Source organism: Sceloporus undulatus, chromosome 5 (genome assembly GCF_019175285.1).
Source record: "Sceloporus undulatus isolate JIND9_A2432 ecotype Alabama chromosome 5, SceUnd_v1.1, whole genome shotgun sequence".
Taxonomy (NCBI): Eukaryota; Metazoa; Chordata; class Lepidosauria; order Squamata; family Phrynosomatidae; genus Sceloporus; species Sceloporus undulatus.
Window position 1 is genome coordinate 163,530,512 of NC_056526.1, and position 15,568 is coordinate 163,546,079.

The 15,568-nt window shown below is 38.7% G+C and overlaps 1 protein-coding gene across 8 annotated transcripts in view; it reads left to right on the forward strand.

Annotated features, from left to right (window-relative positions):
- Window positions 1-15,568, forward strand: part of CAMK2D (calcium/calmodulin dependent protein kinase II delta) — a 168,193-nt gene that overhangs the window by 65,122 nt on the left and 87,503 nt on the right. For all 8 annotated transcript variants that reach the window (XM_042469915.1, XM_042469917.1, XM_042469919.1 and 5 more), the window contains exon 3: window positions 12,853-12,912. In XM_042469915.1, the coding sequence (XP_042325849.1) occupies window positions 12,853-12,912 (60 nt within the window). The remainder of the gene's footprint in view (window positions 1-12,852; window positions 12,913-15,568) is intronic.

Sequence of the window (15,568 nt, forward strand, 5' to 3'; positions counted from 1 at the left end):
CAGTTAAAAACCTATGCTACAGAGAGAACTGCACTGTTTTCTGAGAAAAACAACTTCTGACCCACATACATTGCTTTTTTGCTACATACTTATAAAAAGTGCACAAAAAGCAAAATTAAATTACATGCTATACTCCTTTACAAACAACACGGTGTAGGATTTGACATTATGAGTATAATTTTTCTAGTTTAAAATTGTGTATCCCATGTATTATGCAGCAGAAAAGAAACTCAGGCAATTGAAGGTACAGCCACACATGTTTTTCTTGTGCAACATTGTTGAATCTTGCACCATAAAAATGTTGCGCACAGTCCAGAAATGTTGAACAGAAACTAGGTACATGGTTTTGTCGTGCAACTTTGCTTGCTCCCCCCCCCTTTTTTTTTCTTTTTTGCAGATGGGGGGGCATTTTTACTGTGCAACATTGAAAACACACATGTGGCTGCCACAAACAAAAATGGAGAAGCTGTCTAGCTTCTGAAAAGCTGCACAGTTTCGGGGCCCATCTGTTAGTTTTCATGGAAAGCTGTACTGTTTTCCATCATTGTGGGGGGAAATCCTGAGTGTTCCAAAACTCTTGAATGAAAAACTGTTTCATTGTTTGCAACATCTCTTGGGACTTGGAAAAAAATCTGTCGCCCTTACCTGGAAGTTTTATCTTTTTTTGAAAAAAGAGGATTAGAGTTCTTCATTCCAAGACCAAACAATATTATAGTAGAGTCTTGATTATCCGACATAAACGGGCGGGCTGATAGTTGGATAGCCGAAAATGTTGGATAATCTGGAGGGTCCAAGAAAAGCTTGAAATCACTATGAATTGCAAACGTATTGAAGTTTTATTGCAGTAACAGTGAAAGTAACATTGCAGTAACGTTATAGAAATAACATTGTAATGTATAAACAGTCCTCTAAAAATGTAAAGAAATCACTGATCAACATTGTGATGTACAATATGTATTGTATAAACAGTTCAGTCCTCTAAAAATATAAAGAAATCACTGAGCAGCGACGTTGGATAATCTGGAATGTTGGATAATCGAAGGTTGGATAATTGAGACTCTACTGTAATTGAAATTACTCTTGGTCATTTCCTAGTATGGACCCAAATATGACCATGCAGAGTCTAGAAAAGTATTATTCAAAACACCACTCCTCAAATCCCTAGCCAGCATGACCATTGGCCATGTTGGCTTGGGATTATGGGAGCTATGCTCCCAAGCTTTTCAAGGCTTTCTTCTCATTCTGTCTTTACATCCTTACAGTCAAGTTGTGTTTCCTTGGTACTGCAAATGCAAGTGGGAGGCATACCCAAAAATGTCAACAAGGGACACAGGAACACTTGGTTGCCTTGCTTGGGACAACAGGAGAGTTATTGGCATACAAAATCCTCTGGTGTGTCTGATGAGGCTTTTGGACTATCTCTTGCCCATCTGATTTTAAAGCATAGGCTTGGGTGAATTCCTCTTATCATTTAGTGTTCTGTTTAATTGCATATTTACCATTTTTAAGCTATTACTAATTACTACTTAGAGGCATACACTAATGACAGATCATTTTTATTATATGTTTAATAATCTGTTGTAACAGACCTGCTTTTACATCCCTTCTCAGCCATGGCAGAATGGATTGCTTTGATCTTAGTTACATCTGCCTCAGTTCCCTGTCATTATGGATAGGGATAAAGTTAAGTGTTGCAAGGCCTTCTATGCCCCCTGTGTACCAGACATGATATAAAAATATAATTAAAAAGTGTGTATGATGTCCTATAATTCTTTAGATTCTATTCAATTAAATTCTTTAAATTATCTTTAAATTCTTAAGAGAGCTAGAGACCTCTTTTTTATATCTGGCTTAAAATATGCCAGGCAATTATTATAAATTTCAAAAGTACATTTGTGTTCCTCAGTCCCATGTCTTGCAATTGTCATTTGATGCCATTCTCTGAGTATTACCAAACACCGTGATCCGCTGGATACTGTTACTCAAGAGTTGCCTTTTCTGTGCTAGTCCTCAAACTCTGGGATTCATTCTTACAAGAGGTCCTCTAGGTGCCCACTTTCTAACTGGCTGTGTGGGCTGAAGCAGATGGCTTGGAAAGAGTGGCTCTGGTCATTCTATCTCCAATTGAGCCAAGACCACATCAACTGCACGGTCTGCTCCCGAAGTGGGCCATCACCATGGTTCCAAGTCAACAGCTGGCAGGAGTGGATTAAATCCACTCCTAAAAGGTCCAGTTTTTGGCCTCTTGGGGGCATGTGTCAGATAAACACCACACCCCTAAAGTGGCTGGAAGCCACTTTATTTGGCCCATCTGTTTCAGGCCTGTGTTTGTCTTCCACTTTTAAAACATTATTGTTGTAGCTGCTTTCAGTTTCTTTATGTTTTAAGTGATGTTCTTGGTTTTTAATTGCTTTTATTATGTTTTTTTGCTTGTACAGTCAGCCTGCCATATCCATGAATCTTTTATTCATAAGTTCAACCATCCATGGAATATATATATTCCAAAAGTAAACCTTGATATTGCCATTTTATATACGGGGCACCATTTTACTATGTCATTATATTTAGTGGGATTTGAACATCCGTGGATTTTGGTATTCATGGGAGTGGGTCCTGGAACCAAACTGCAGCTAATAATATTTTTTTTATTTATTTTTTGTTGATACCAAGGGCTTGCTGTATTACATATGTTTGCTGAGTACTTCTTCTACAGGGTAATTCATGAATTAAATGACATTACCATTTATTTTTTAAATCATAAAAAATGTAAGTCTCTAGTATGAACAGCTGAAGTCAACAAGTATTTCCTTCCTGAATTAATTTAATTGCCCTGATTTACAAAGACTGGTTGAATAGGAAGTCCTGTTCAGAGCCAATGCACAAAAATAACTTGAGGTATATTTGGTGCCCTAATTTGGGGTCTGGTGATGCTTTCATTCAGTGGCCCAGGAAAGAAAATTGGCTCCTGCTGCGGCATCTCTTTGTTGCATACAAACATCTATTATGCTTTTGTACTGTCTATGGGAAAGCTGGCCCAGCAATAATGGCTACCTAACATGCACTTAGAAACAGGAAACATTAAGAAGATTTGTCTCTTTTGAAGAGAAAAACTTTTTGTCTTAATGTCTGTAGTAGTTGATATATTAGAACAGTGCCTTGCTTTTTGGAAACACAGACTCTCCCCAACCCACATGAGAAAGGAGAAAACAAAGAAGACAGTTTCAAATGTTTCCCTGGGAGAAGGTAATGCTTACCAAAACATTTGGTTTGGGCAAGTATATTATTTGTAACAGATCCAGGAGCCAATGTTCTCCAACACTGGCCTTCTAGAAATTCGGGTGGATGGGATCATGGGGTCTGTTCTTTCCATTTGAAACAATTCAGGCAGTACAGCTTTCTAGACCAAAAGGCCTTGAGAATGGTATGCTGTGGCGTGAATAAACAAACTTACTTTTGAATTCTTGAATAATAGAAGTCTAAAAATGGTTTGTTTTGTGAAATATCATTTTCTCAAATATATTTTAAAAAATGGGGTGCTTAGATATGCTGATAGCTCGCTGCCTTGTGGACTTCATATGGACTTTAGATGGACAGCCCTGTTTACATTTGGGATGAAATTCTTCTGCATAGTTCATTGTTGTGAAGACTTAAGCCTAATGTGGCGTAGCCATAGTTTGGGGAAGGGAAACAGCAAACTGCATGCTACCTTGGACCTCACTTTTGTAACCCTTAAATCCCTCCCAAAGATTCCCACTTTTTAAGATAGTCTTTTGGTATGAATTGCAAGTGATTTTCACCCCAAAACCACACAGAAAGCAGGCTAAACCAATTAAAATGCCCTTACCTGCCCCAAACTCCCCAGAACCCCACCTCCAAATAGCTCTGTACTTATGGTAGACACACTTGACAGGAAAAGATGCAACATCACTTTGGTAGCCATTGTGAGTACATAGATGGGTGGGGTGGGTGGAATCGGACCTGGGTATAAGATGATGTTGCAGTTCTTAATTTTTTTATTCATTGGTTTTCAAATACATATCATATCTTTACTGCAAATTTTCAAGACAACATTTAAATGTCATATTATTGCATTAACTTTTAAATGTGTTTTGCCCAGACCCAAAGATTCATGCAAGTAGTTTGACGAAACTAAATGAGAGTTTGTGCTTCTTTTCTTTAATACTTTCTGAAATAGACTGATTCAATGGCAGTTTTAAATCTGGTTTTGTATATGTGCATGCAGAGGCACTCTCACACAATGTTCACCTATCCCCCCACCCCCAAAAAAGAACTAGTGTGTATATGTAAGCTCTTGAGAACCCATTACTTTTGGGATGGTCTCCTACAAAAGTCAAATAAAAGCCAGGCACTTATGGCATGTGGCTGTTGAATGAACCACATTAGACTATTCTCAGTGAAAGTGGAAAACAATAGTGTGTGTGTGTGTGTGTGTGTGTGTGTGTGTGTGTGTGTGTGTACTGGGGGTGTATACACACACATATTGTTGCTTGGCCCTTTCCTCCCATTTACCAACATTTGTTTAAGCATCTGGATTGCAATTTTTCCTTCAAACATTTGTCTAGAGAAATGATTTACTGTAATCCCAACATTCAAATTAAGCATGTACTTTAATGTCTAGTAGATTGTGAACTGAAGTACTATTCATCTTAATTCTCTGTGTAAGGCTTTTTTTGTACTCAGTGCTCTTGATAATGTTACAATGACTACAGTTTTCCAGGTTATTGTCAGTGAGAGCCTCTGATAGGTCCCAGTCAACTTTCTGTGCTTGGTACTGAAATTTGAAGCCAGAGGGCAGAGGGAATGGCTGTGACATTCATTTTAGCATTCAGGAATGATTAGGAGAAGGTGGTCAAGGGGAATTTTAATGTTAGCAACCAGCTATAGATTGAATCTGAGCCCCTCCCTTCTTCCCAAAGCTCTCTGTTTTAGTATAATATTTACTCCCACTGCCAAAAACTAGATTGATATAACTAGTGTAAATATCACATGCCCCATGTTTGGCATAGGTTAGTAGATGATGGTTGTTATTTGGAAAATCATTGATGCATTAGTGACATGTGGTGGAAATTGACTGTTCCACTTTGGATTATGTCAGAAATGATTCCATATGTTCTATACACCAAATATTGGGATAATCTCAGATTTTATTTTATTTTTTGTCTCAGAAAAAATACTCATCTTCTTCCATCCTCTGTCCCTGCCACCATCATCCAACACACTCCACTCTCTTCTTCCCTTAAGGTTGCAGTAGCGGTGAGTACAGAGGTGGAGGTACAAAGGAAGAAGAGCGGAGATAATTATCTTGACTTCTTTTTCTCTGTCACCTCATAATGCACTTCCAAATGCCCTGGGGGAAAAATATGTCATGTAGTACCCCTGTGCCCTTGAGACAGTATACTGTACTGTTAGCATGGGTAACAGAAGGGAAGAAAAAATATCCCTTCGTACTCATGCATTTTTGACTGCTTCAGTTTCAAGAGAAGGAAAAGGTCTCTTTGGAGGTAGCTGATGAGGGATAATCTCTGGGATGGTTTTTAAAAATGCCATAGGTAGGAAAGCCTGGTAATATTTCTCTGTCTTTGATATTAATCTGAGATGAAAGAAAAATATTAGGCTATTAGAATCTGCCCCCCCCCCAAAAAAAACAGCCTGATAATGGCTGGAAATGACAGCCAAAAGTAAAGAAATGTCATTTCTAAGCCACCAAAATGACTCTCTGCAACCCTCTGGAGCTCCAGAAGAAAAGCAAATGGCAACTTGTTTTTCGTTCCAAAGCATGCCCACCTCTGCTTTAAACTATAGTTGATTTAAAACCTTAAGCACTTGTTTTTGACCTTATATCCCCTTTTCTGAGACACTATAGCCTCTTTACCCCCCCCCCCCAGCAGAAGAGATCACCCTCATACCGGAAATCCAGGCCATGCTGTAAATTGACATTTTGTTTCATTTACTTTTAATGGAATGGAACCAATTTTAAATCAACATGTGGCTCTCCACACAAAAAACAATAAGGAAAATAGGGTTTTTTCCCCTCTGACTTACTAAAGTTTTGATAATCTGTTGCTAGGCAGTAGAAGAACCTGGCATGTGTTTTGTTCCCCTTGCCCCGGTTTCTTTTTCTATTCATTTTAAGGGAGTATTTTACTAGGCTTTGCATTAATGACCTGTGTCTTGTCAAAATGAGATAAATTGTGGGATTGTCATGCAGTATGTAAGCCTCTTGAGTTAATTTGTTGTTTGGTATTTTTAAATTTTTAAAAATTTGCACAGGGTTTTATTTCTCTTTATATATATATAAATTAGAGTTCTATAAGTCTAATGAATCTGGAATACAAAGTGTTGACTAAAGGATGTATGAGAAACTGGTTTGTTTCATTAGACTGTTTTCTACACACACACATACACACACACTCTCTTCCTGAAGAGTTCTCTATTAAATTGTGTTAACTCACTATAAACAGAAGAATAAACACATAAGGATATACATAAATTCTGAAAGCACCAATTAACTGAAGAGTATGTTTATTGTATTTACTCGTAAAATGGTTCAGATCTTGTAAAATTGTTATTCCACTTATATGTCTCACTACAAATTCTGAGACTGAACTAGTGTGCCATGTTTACACAAGGTCTGTGGAGAACTATTCTCGTTAGTTGTATCACAGTTGCAAAACTTTGTGTTTTTAAAAACTCACCACTAAGCCTCCTCACTTTTCAGGAGCACTGCAAAAGCTCTTAATCTGAGTTTTAAAAATGGGGAGCTGTTGAGCTATTGGACAGTTTGATTTATGTTACGTTTTTATATGTTTAAAATAGATTAATTTAAAAGTAAATTAAATTAATTTTAGACTCTGAGCCTATGCTAGGAGTAAATCACATTGCATTAAACTGTACTTAAATTTTTTGTACATCAACTTACATAGGTTTAGAGCTTGGAAAACATGCCTTTTTGGACTATAACTCCCCCAGCCAGGATGGTCAGTAACAGTAACTTTTCCAAGTTGTGAAATAATTACACTAAATTAGATTCCCCCATGTTTTGATGAAATATATGGAAGTCTGGAGGGGTCAGGGTCACACAGACAACCTTCAGGACGGCATGGGCATACTCTCTTTCATTTCTCATAGCACTTCTTAATCTTTATTGCTGTAAAACTATGTGTTAGATTTTTGCCCTTCATGTAGTGTTAACAGCTTGAACATAAAACACAAACAGAGTTGCCACACAGTGCAGGCTGTTCATGAAAGCTTTCTCTCATGCCATGGTTTAGGTCTTCCCATGGGTGTCTGGTTAGAAGCTGTGAGAAACAGGATGTTGGACTTGATGGTCCTTTGGTCTGATCCTGTGGAGCTCATCTGATGTTCTAATGTTATGAAGCAGGCCCCCTACATGGTTGTGTGACTCCTTAAATCCTGTTGTGCTGCAATTTGCAGTCACATGCTGGATGCTTTCATGATCAAAGTTGGGATACACAGCTTTAAATAATATGGGTGTTTTCACATTGTGGGACTATTCCTAGATTTAAGACAGACCAGCACTAAGCCACAGAAATATATTTGTTGTTTGATGACACATAGCAGAGGTGCAAGGATTCCCACATAAGATACACACAAATACACATAGAGAGAGCTCTACCATTTTTCTGTGATAGGCACGTTTTGCATACGGAGAGCTGCTGTAGAGAATCATTTATAGAGAGCATGAGGGTGGAGTGAAAGGGTAATACAGTAATGCTTATCCAGTATGAAATGACACTGCCAACAACAGGCAAATCATAAAAGATATTTGCATTAGCTCACATAAACCATCTGTCATGGGGGTCAGGAAGAGAAGCTGCTGCCAGACTGATTAGTACATAGGTGCATCTAGGTAAAGTTTACTGTTGATGCACAGCTCCACACATGACGCAACATGTTGGACATCTGTGGTGAGTGTAGTGGCTAATTTCCTTCCCCTGAGACACTTGCCAAAGAATAGGGGTAGGGAAGGAGACACCAGGAAGTGGCTAGAAGTCTGCTTATGGGTTTTAAAAAATGTATTAATGTATACATGTTTTTAATTTATTAAAAGTTCAGAGGTGTGTTATAAGCTATTTAAAAGCAGAACTACTATTCTTGAAAGCTACTATGAGAGGCACTTCATCTATGTTTTGGCCAGAAATGTAGAAGTCTGGAGGGGTCAAGGTCAAGGATGGGCCACAGTCTTCTCCACTTCTTTTAAGTAGCTAGAATTGGTCTTTCAAAAAAAATACAGAAGCAGCCTTAGCCACTAAGGTTCATTAAAAAGAATGGGATAGTCATGAAGAAGAGTCTATCAAGGGGAAATAAACTTGAAGAAAATTTTTTTGAGCTGCACAATGGAGGGGAAAAGTGGGTTAAGCTATTTGTCCTCCCATCCTTGCCCCAGCTCTAGATTATAGTCTGCCTGGAGTGATTTTGCTTTGAAAGCAATAAAAAACATGGAGAGAGAAAAAGCACTGACTTCCTTGTAATTGAATTCATTGTATTTGAATTATTATTATTATTACTATTATTACTATTGTGAAGTCGAAGGCTTTCATGGTCGGCATCCATAGTTTTTTGTGGGTTTTTCGGGCTATGTGGCCATGTTCTATAAGAGTTTATTCCTGATGTTTCACCAGCATCTGTTCTTCAGATGCTGGTGAAAAGTCAGGAATAAACTCTTACAGAACATGGCCACATAGCCCGAAAAACACACAAAAAACTATTATTATTATTATTATTATTATTATTATTATTATTATTAATTTGTTTTATTTATATACCGCTATTCCAAAGATCATAGCGGTGAATAGCAAGTAAGCTAATTAGCAAGTAAGCTAATTTGCCCCCAACAGTCTGGGTACTCATTTTAGCGACCTCGGAAGGATGCAAGCCTGAGTTGAGCTTGGGCCCTTTTGCTGGTCTTGAACTCGCAACCTTGTGGTTTTGAGTGAATAGCTGCAGTACAGGCATTTAACCACTGCGCCACCAGGGTTACTACTATTACTATTTATACCCTAGTTTGGCCCTTTACCAAAACTATTAGCATATCACTGTGTGTCCCTAGGGTTCTAGAATGCTCTGTCATACCAAATACCTTGTGTAAATGGGAAGGATACTGTTATGGTTATACTTTAGGGCCTCCATGTGTGTGTATGTGCCTTCAAGTCACCTGTCAACTTAATAGCAGCCCGATGGATTTCATACCTGTGAAAGTTGGTTCTGCAGTGTCACTTCTGCACTGAGTGCTACTGTGAACAAGTGAATGCCCAGTACAATGCCTTTTCTGAAACTGAATGATTGCTTAACAGCAGATGAGTCACAGGAAATCATGAGATTTTCTCAAAGAAGCAGAAAATTAGGCTGAAGTTCAGAAAATAATTCACTTGTCAATTATTTGCTCCATCACTAGCAATTGTAGCTCTCTTTGAGGCCTTTGTTTTGCTAGTTATAATATACTCTGCTTGGGTGTGTTCCAGGTTGGCTCAATTTCAGGAGCCGATATTGGCTTGCAGCCTAACTTCAAGTTATTGTTGTTGCTAGTTTCACCTCAGAGGATTTTTATAGCTTGACATTAAATATTTTTAGGCACTTCTGGTCTGCTAAAAAGATGATATTGAGAAACATTTAATAATTGCCCTTAACTCAACTTGACCCTGTGTTTGTGTAAGTATAATAGTTGTAAAAGAGCAGTTAACTTCAGAACCTGAAGTGGAAGGGAGGGGAGGGGGGAAAGCACAGTGTCATTATTCAGACCCTGAATAATAGTTGTAATATATGTAGCCCTTTATGTAATTGAAGTCATCCTTAATATATCTTACCTAGTATTGATGATAGTTTAAGCCAGGGTTGACAATTTCAGTAGCTTCAGGATTCAGGACATGCACTTCTTAGGATCTATTACTGGCAACGCTACAACCAAAACTTGAGAATTTTTTAATTATTTTTAAACAAAGTGACCAAAAGTTAACTTCTTTGTGTACTTTTTTAAAAATATGGTTTTTGTTTTGTTTTTTGCTAAAGCAAGGTAGTGTGCCTTGCATTATAGAAGAGGACTGCTTCATGGAGGATTCATAGAATCATACAATTGTAGAGTTGCAAGAGACCACAAGGGCATCCAGCCCAACCCCCTGCCATGCAGGAAATTGCAATCAAAGCATCCCGACAGATGGCCATCCAGACTCTGCTTAAAGACCTCTAAGGAAGGAGACTCCACTACACTCCGAAGAAGGAGTGTGTTCCACTGTCGAACAGCCCTTACTGTCAGGAAGTTCCTCCTAATGTTGAGGTGGAATCTCTTTTCCTGTAGCTTGCATCCATTGTTTCGGGTCCTGTTCTCTGGAGCAGTAGAAAACAAGCTTGCTCCCTCCTGAATATGATATCCCTTCAAAGATTTAAACAGGACTATCATGTCACCTCTTAACCTTCTCTTCTCCAGGTTAAACATCCCCAGCTCCCTGAGTCGTTCCTCATAGGACATGGTTTCCAGACTCTTCACCATTTTAGTTGCCCTCCTTTGGACACGCTCTAGTTTCTCAATGTCCTTTTTGAATTGTGGTGCCCAAAATTGGACACAGTATTCCAGGTGGGGCCTGACCAAAGCAGAATACAGTGGCACTATTACTTCCCTTGATCTAGACACTATATTTTTATTGATGCAGCGTAAAATTGCATTGGCCTTTTTAGCTACCACATCGCACTAATGACTTATGTTGAACTTGTGGCCCACTTGGACTCCTCGATCCCTTTCACATATAATCTCATTCAGCCAGGTGTCCCCCATCCTATATTTGTGCACTTCATTTTTCTGCCCTAAGGGCAGTACATTTCTCCCTGTTGAAGTGCATTTTGTTAACTTTGGCCCAGCTTTCTAGTCTATTCAAGTCATTTTGAATTTTGATCCTGTGTTAGCTATTCCTCCTAATTTGGTGTCATCTGCAAACTTGATAAGTATGCCCCCAATTCTGCCATTCAAGTCATTGATAAAGATGGTGAATAGCACTGGGGCCAGGACAGACCCCTGTGGGACACCACTGGTCACTTCTCTCCAGGATGAAAAGGAGCCATTGTTGAGCACCCTTTGGGTTCAGCCAGTCAACCAATTACAAATCCATGTAACAGCTACCTTGTGTAGCCCACATTTTACAAGCTTGTTTGCAAGAATGTCATGGGGAACCTGTCAAAGGCCTTACTGAAATCAAGATATACTGTATCCACAGCATTTCTTTCATCTACCAAGCTGGTAATTTTATCAAAGAAAGAGATAAGATTTGTCTGGCATGACTTGTTTCTCTGAAACCCATGTTTTTGTGATTATGGCATTGCCTTCTACATGCTCACAGACTTTTTGTTTAATGATCTGGTCCAGAATCTTCCCTGGTATTGATGTCAGACTATATTTAGTGTACACTCAAAACCTTTTAGTGGTGGTGGGTATCCAGAACTCACAAAAATATGTGGATGGCTGTGCAAGTTGCTCTCATGGTGAATGTTGCCCATTTTTATGCTTAAGCTAAAATGGAAAGGCCTGGTTCACATGTCATGACTAAAATATTATTTGGCTTTCAAGGTTTGATCTTTAATTTGCATGCTTCCTGTTCCCCTTCACTGCTCTTTTTTACTACTGTTCTCTCTTTATTATACTAACTATAGATTATCTTGATTGCCAAAGGAAGTAAGCAATGATTTCTGTCAATCATAACCTACCTTTAGACATTATTCCGCCAACTAAGATTAAGGTTAAGGTTAAGGAAAGAGTGGGTATATGTGTCCTCGGCCAACTTGGGTCCCATGCTGTCTATGTTTTGAGAGATTTTCTTTAAAGGCATTCCCATTCACAGCTAATCCTTATACATGTTCAGTTTTGCTCTTAAATTCTAATCCAAGTCAGCTACATCAACAGATTGTAATGACTGAGTAAAAAAATTATAGGAAAAAGATGAGAGTCAAGGGCCTAGCTATAGATAGTTGACTCACAATTTGACTGTGACACCTAATATAGGGGCTATATATTTTAGATTGTAAGCCTGATCTTTTAGATTGTAAGCCTGAGAGCAGGGAACCGTCTGACTAAAAAAAAAATTGATGTACAGCGCTGTGTAAACTTACAGCGCTTTATAAATAAAGGTTAATAATAATAATAATATACAGACCACCCCAAAGGAGTGGCCTGCAGAAGCCCCTTTCCTGGCCAGGTTGGGGCCACGGGAACCTCATGTCGTGGCCCCAATCTTGCCTCTGGAGGGGACAAAAGGAGCCACAAAAAGTGGTTCCTTTTTGAGCCCTCCACAGGGCACCATAGCCATGGCTGTATGGCACCCCTTCGGTGCTGCATCATCTGGACACAGCACCGGAGGCATGCCATGATGCCACATGCCATCTGGAATGGTACGCAGCATCATGATGTCCTGGGACACTGCTCCCTGACTGTGCCCATAAGCCTGCCTTATGGGCCGGTCTGTATAGGGCCATATTTTCTTTTCTAAAGTCCTGAAAATAATGTAGCAAATTTTTAAAATAGGAATGTACCAGTTCAGACTCTTGCCACAGTTAAGATCAGCTCTGGACTTATTTCAAAAACAGTTCAGATACTATGCTGTCAGTTACTGAGAGTTCAATAAATCCTTGTAAATTAGAATTGCACAGAGTTAGTAAGGAGAATTATATTAGTTTCACTTACTATACAAATGTGCTAGTATATTCCTATAGTATTGTATTGTATTTCATTTTGTATCACTTTTTGGTTTGGGTTTTCTCATATTAAATATAATACAGCCAAAAGTGGTTATTCCTGATACAGTTATAATTATTACTCTTTATTTTTTGCAGACCACCAGAAATTGGAAAGAGAAGCTAGAATCTGTCGCCTTTTGAAGCACCCTAATATTGGTAAGAAAGTAGGCACCATATGACTAGAAAGTATTAGAATTACCACACTCATAAAATAAGACATTTGCCACATAAAATAAGACAGAAAAGATTTGATATTTTCTTTGATTTGATTTGAAGTAATCTGATATACTACTTATCTCAGATATTGTTTGCATCTCTGTTAGGATGTCATGACAAAACCATTGGGCCACTCTTGTTCATTTTATGAAGAGGATACAGGAATCTTCTTAGGGGTTAGCTGCAGTTTGGCACCTCATTGAATTCTAAACTGTGCTTATTCTTAACTATAGTTAACATTGAAACTGTAATTATAGTTTAGCAGTAGGTAGGGATGTAAATATTTGTATTCCTTACGAGCAAATACAATTTTTGCAATTTTCGTCTGTGAGAGAAAATTGATATTTCTGTGCAGATCACTCATATTCTGTGCAGTTCTTGCTATGGTAGAAAAGATATACTGTTTCCACTTTTTATACAAAAAAGTCTTTTTTTTTTTTAAATCATGACTTACCTAAAAGGAGCGTGAATAAATATGTTTTTGTATGAAACATAAAGATAAGGGTAAAAGTAGTCCCTTAACATGAATGTTTAGTCATAACCAACTGTAGGGGACAGTGCTCATCTCTTTTACCACGCTGAAGAGCCAGCATTGTCCAAGTACTACTCTGGTGGTCATGTAGCCAACATGACTGCACTGAATGCTGTTACCTTCCCATCAAAGTGGTACCTATATATCTACTTCCATTTGTGTGCATTCAAACTGCTAGGTTGGCAGACTCTGGGACTAGTGACAGGAGCTCACCCCATCATGTAGCACTTAGGTCTCAAACTGCCAACCTTCCAATCTTCCAGTCAGCAGAATTGGCATCTTAACTACAAAGCCACCATATCCCATGTGAAACACATACTTGGCGCCAAAAACTTCCTTAAACCCACTTGAATTTTTATGTGGAAATCATGTTTTGGTGCAAAAAACACCCAATTAATTTTACACCCAAACTCCAACCAACCAACAGGCCCCCACTATCTGGAAGCACTGCTTTTCATGCAAAAAGAAGAGGAAAAAAGCAAAAGTGGAGATTTGATACAATCCCTTCCCATTGTTTTTAATTCAGAAAACCCTACCTCTATTTCTGTGCATAATAATTTCCCAGGACACTTTGGCTTATGTAAATATTCCCTACAGGGAGGAAGCAAATTTCTCAATACTGTGCCATTTTTCCTGATCAGAAACAACTTTTTTTCAGTGAGCAAACAAATAACAGCAAATATTTCTTCTATCACAATTGGCTAGTGAGATAAGGTGTTCTACCTTTTTCTTGCATTTGAGATACCTGTTAGAACAGAACAGAATGAAAAGATAGTAAATTCTTTGTCAGTGAAGTTTAATATGGAAAACTTGCTGAAACATTCATGGTAAGTTGTATACAGTTTTGCATTGTGCTGTGTTGCTTTGCATAGTATTGAGAGAAGACAGTTCTGTCAGAACTCTGGCATGTTGTCTTATATTTTTCGGGTCAGTTCTTTGGGGTTTTGGCAGTTTGTGTCACTTGAAAGATGTTTATGGACATAGCAAAGGCATTGCTGAGCTGTGGGCCTCTGGTGCCTACTTCAGCGGTTCCTGAGTATAATAAAGTTATGAACTTGGGTGGGGTACAGACCACCAGAAAGAGGCAGCCGGGAGCCGCCTCTCTATTCCACATAACCGTGCAGCAGCATCCAAATTGTGCAGTGTGGCTACATGGAAGCAAAAGGACTGCTAAAAAGCAGCTCCTTTTCGTGCCACCGCAAACTGCCTGCGGCAGTGCGAGCTGTGATGTCCTGGTGACATCCTAGGGTTGTGGGACATCTAGAAACGGCGCCCCGAGACAACCCTTGCACATCGCCAGGACATGATACAGGGCCCGTTTGTCCAGGGCCTTGGTGACCCTAAGCAGAAGTGCATTAAATAGCAGGACTTGCCAAGATAACTTAATTTTGATGGGTAAATCAAAATCAGCAGTCTGCTAGTTATCTATTCAGTTTGAGGAAAAGATATCTGTTTTGGAATGTTACAGTAAGCACTTGTTGTTATTTCATATCTAAGCAAACTCTGTGAGGTGGCTATGTTTTCCTGAAATAAATGAATTGACAAAGTGCTGGAGGGAAATGACCTCAAGTGAATCTAACTGCTTTTCTTCTTCTGTTGAAACATTGAAAAATGTATGCCTTGGTTCTATCTCAGGGTGACCAGATGTCCTCCTTTTCTACGAGATGTCCTACATTCCAGCCTTCTGTCCAGGAGGAATACCAAATGTCCTCCATTTTGATCATAACTAAGAAACATGAATTTACATTTATATGAGTGTTTCTAGCTTTTGTTTCATAATATCCTACATTTTTCTCAAATGTCCTGTATTTTTGTGGTGCCTTGTCCTCCTTTGTGATTATGACATCTGATCACCCTAGTCTCTGTGGTCTTTACTGCCCTTTTTCTATTTATGATGAGAAAAATAGTCAGAGTATTTGAGGTTCTTACTTATTCCACTATTTGTCTACAGTAGCAACAATAGAAACAAGTAACAAGTATTGTTGCTATATGCTTTCAAGTCATTTCTGACTTATGACGACCCTAAGGTGACTCACAGGCTTTTCTGGAGTTGAGACTATGTCA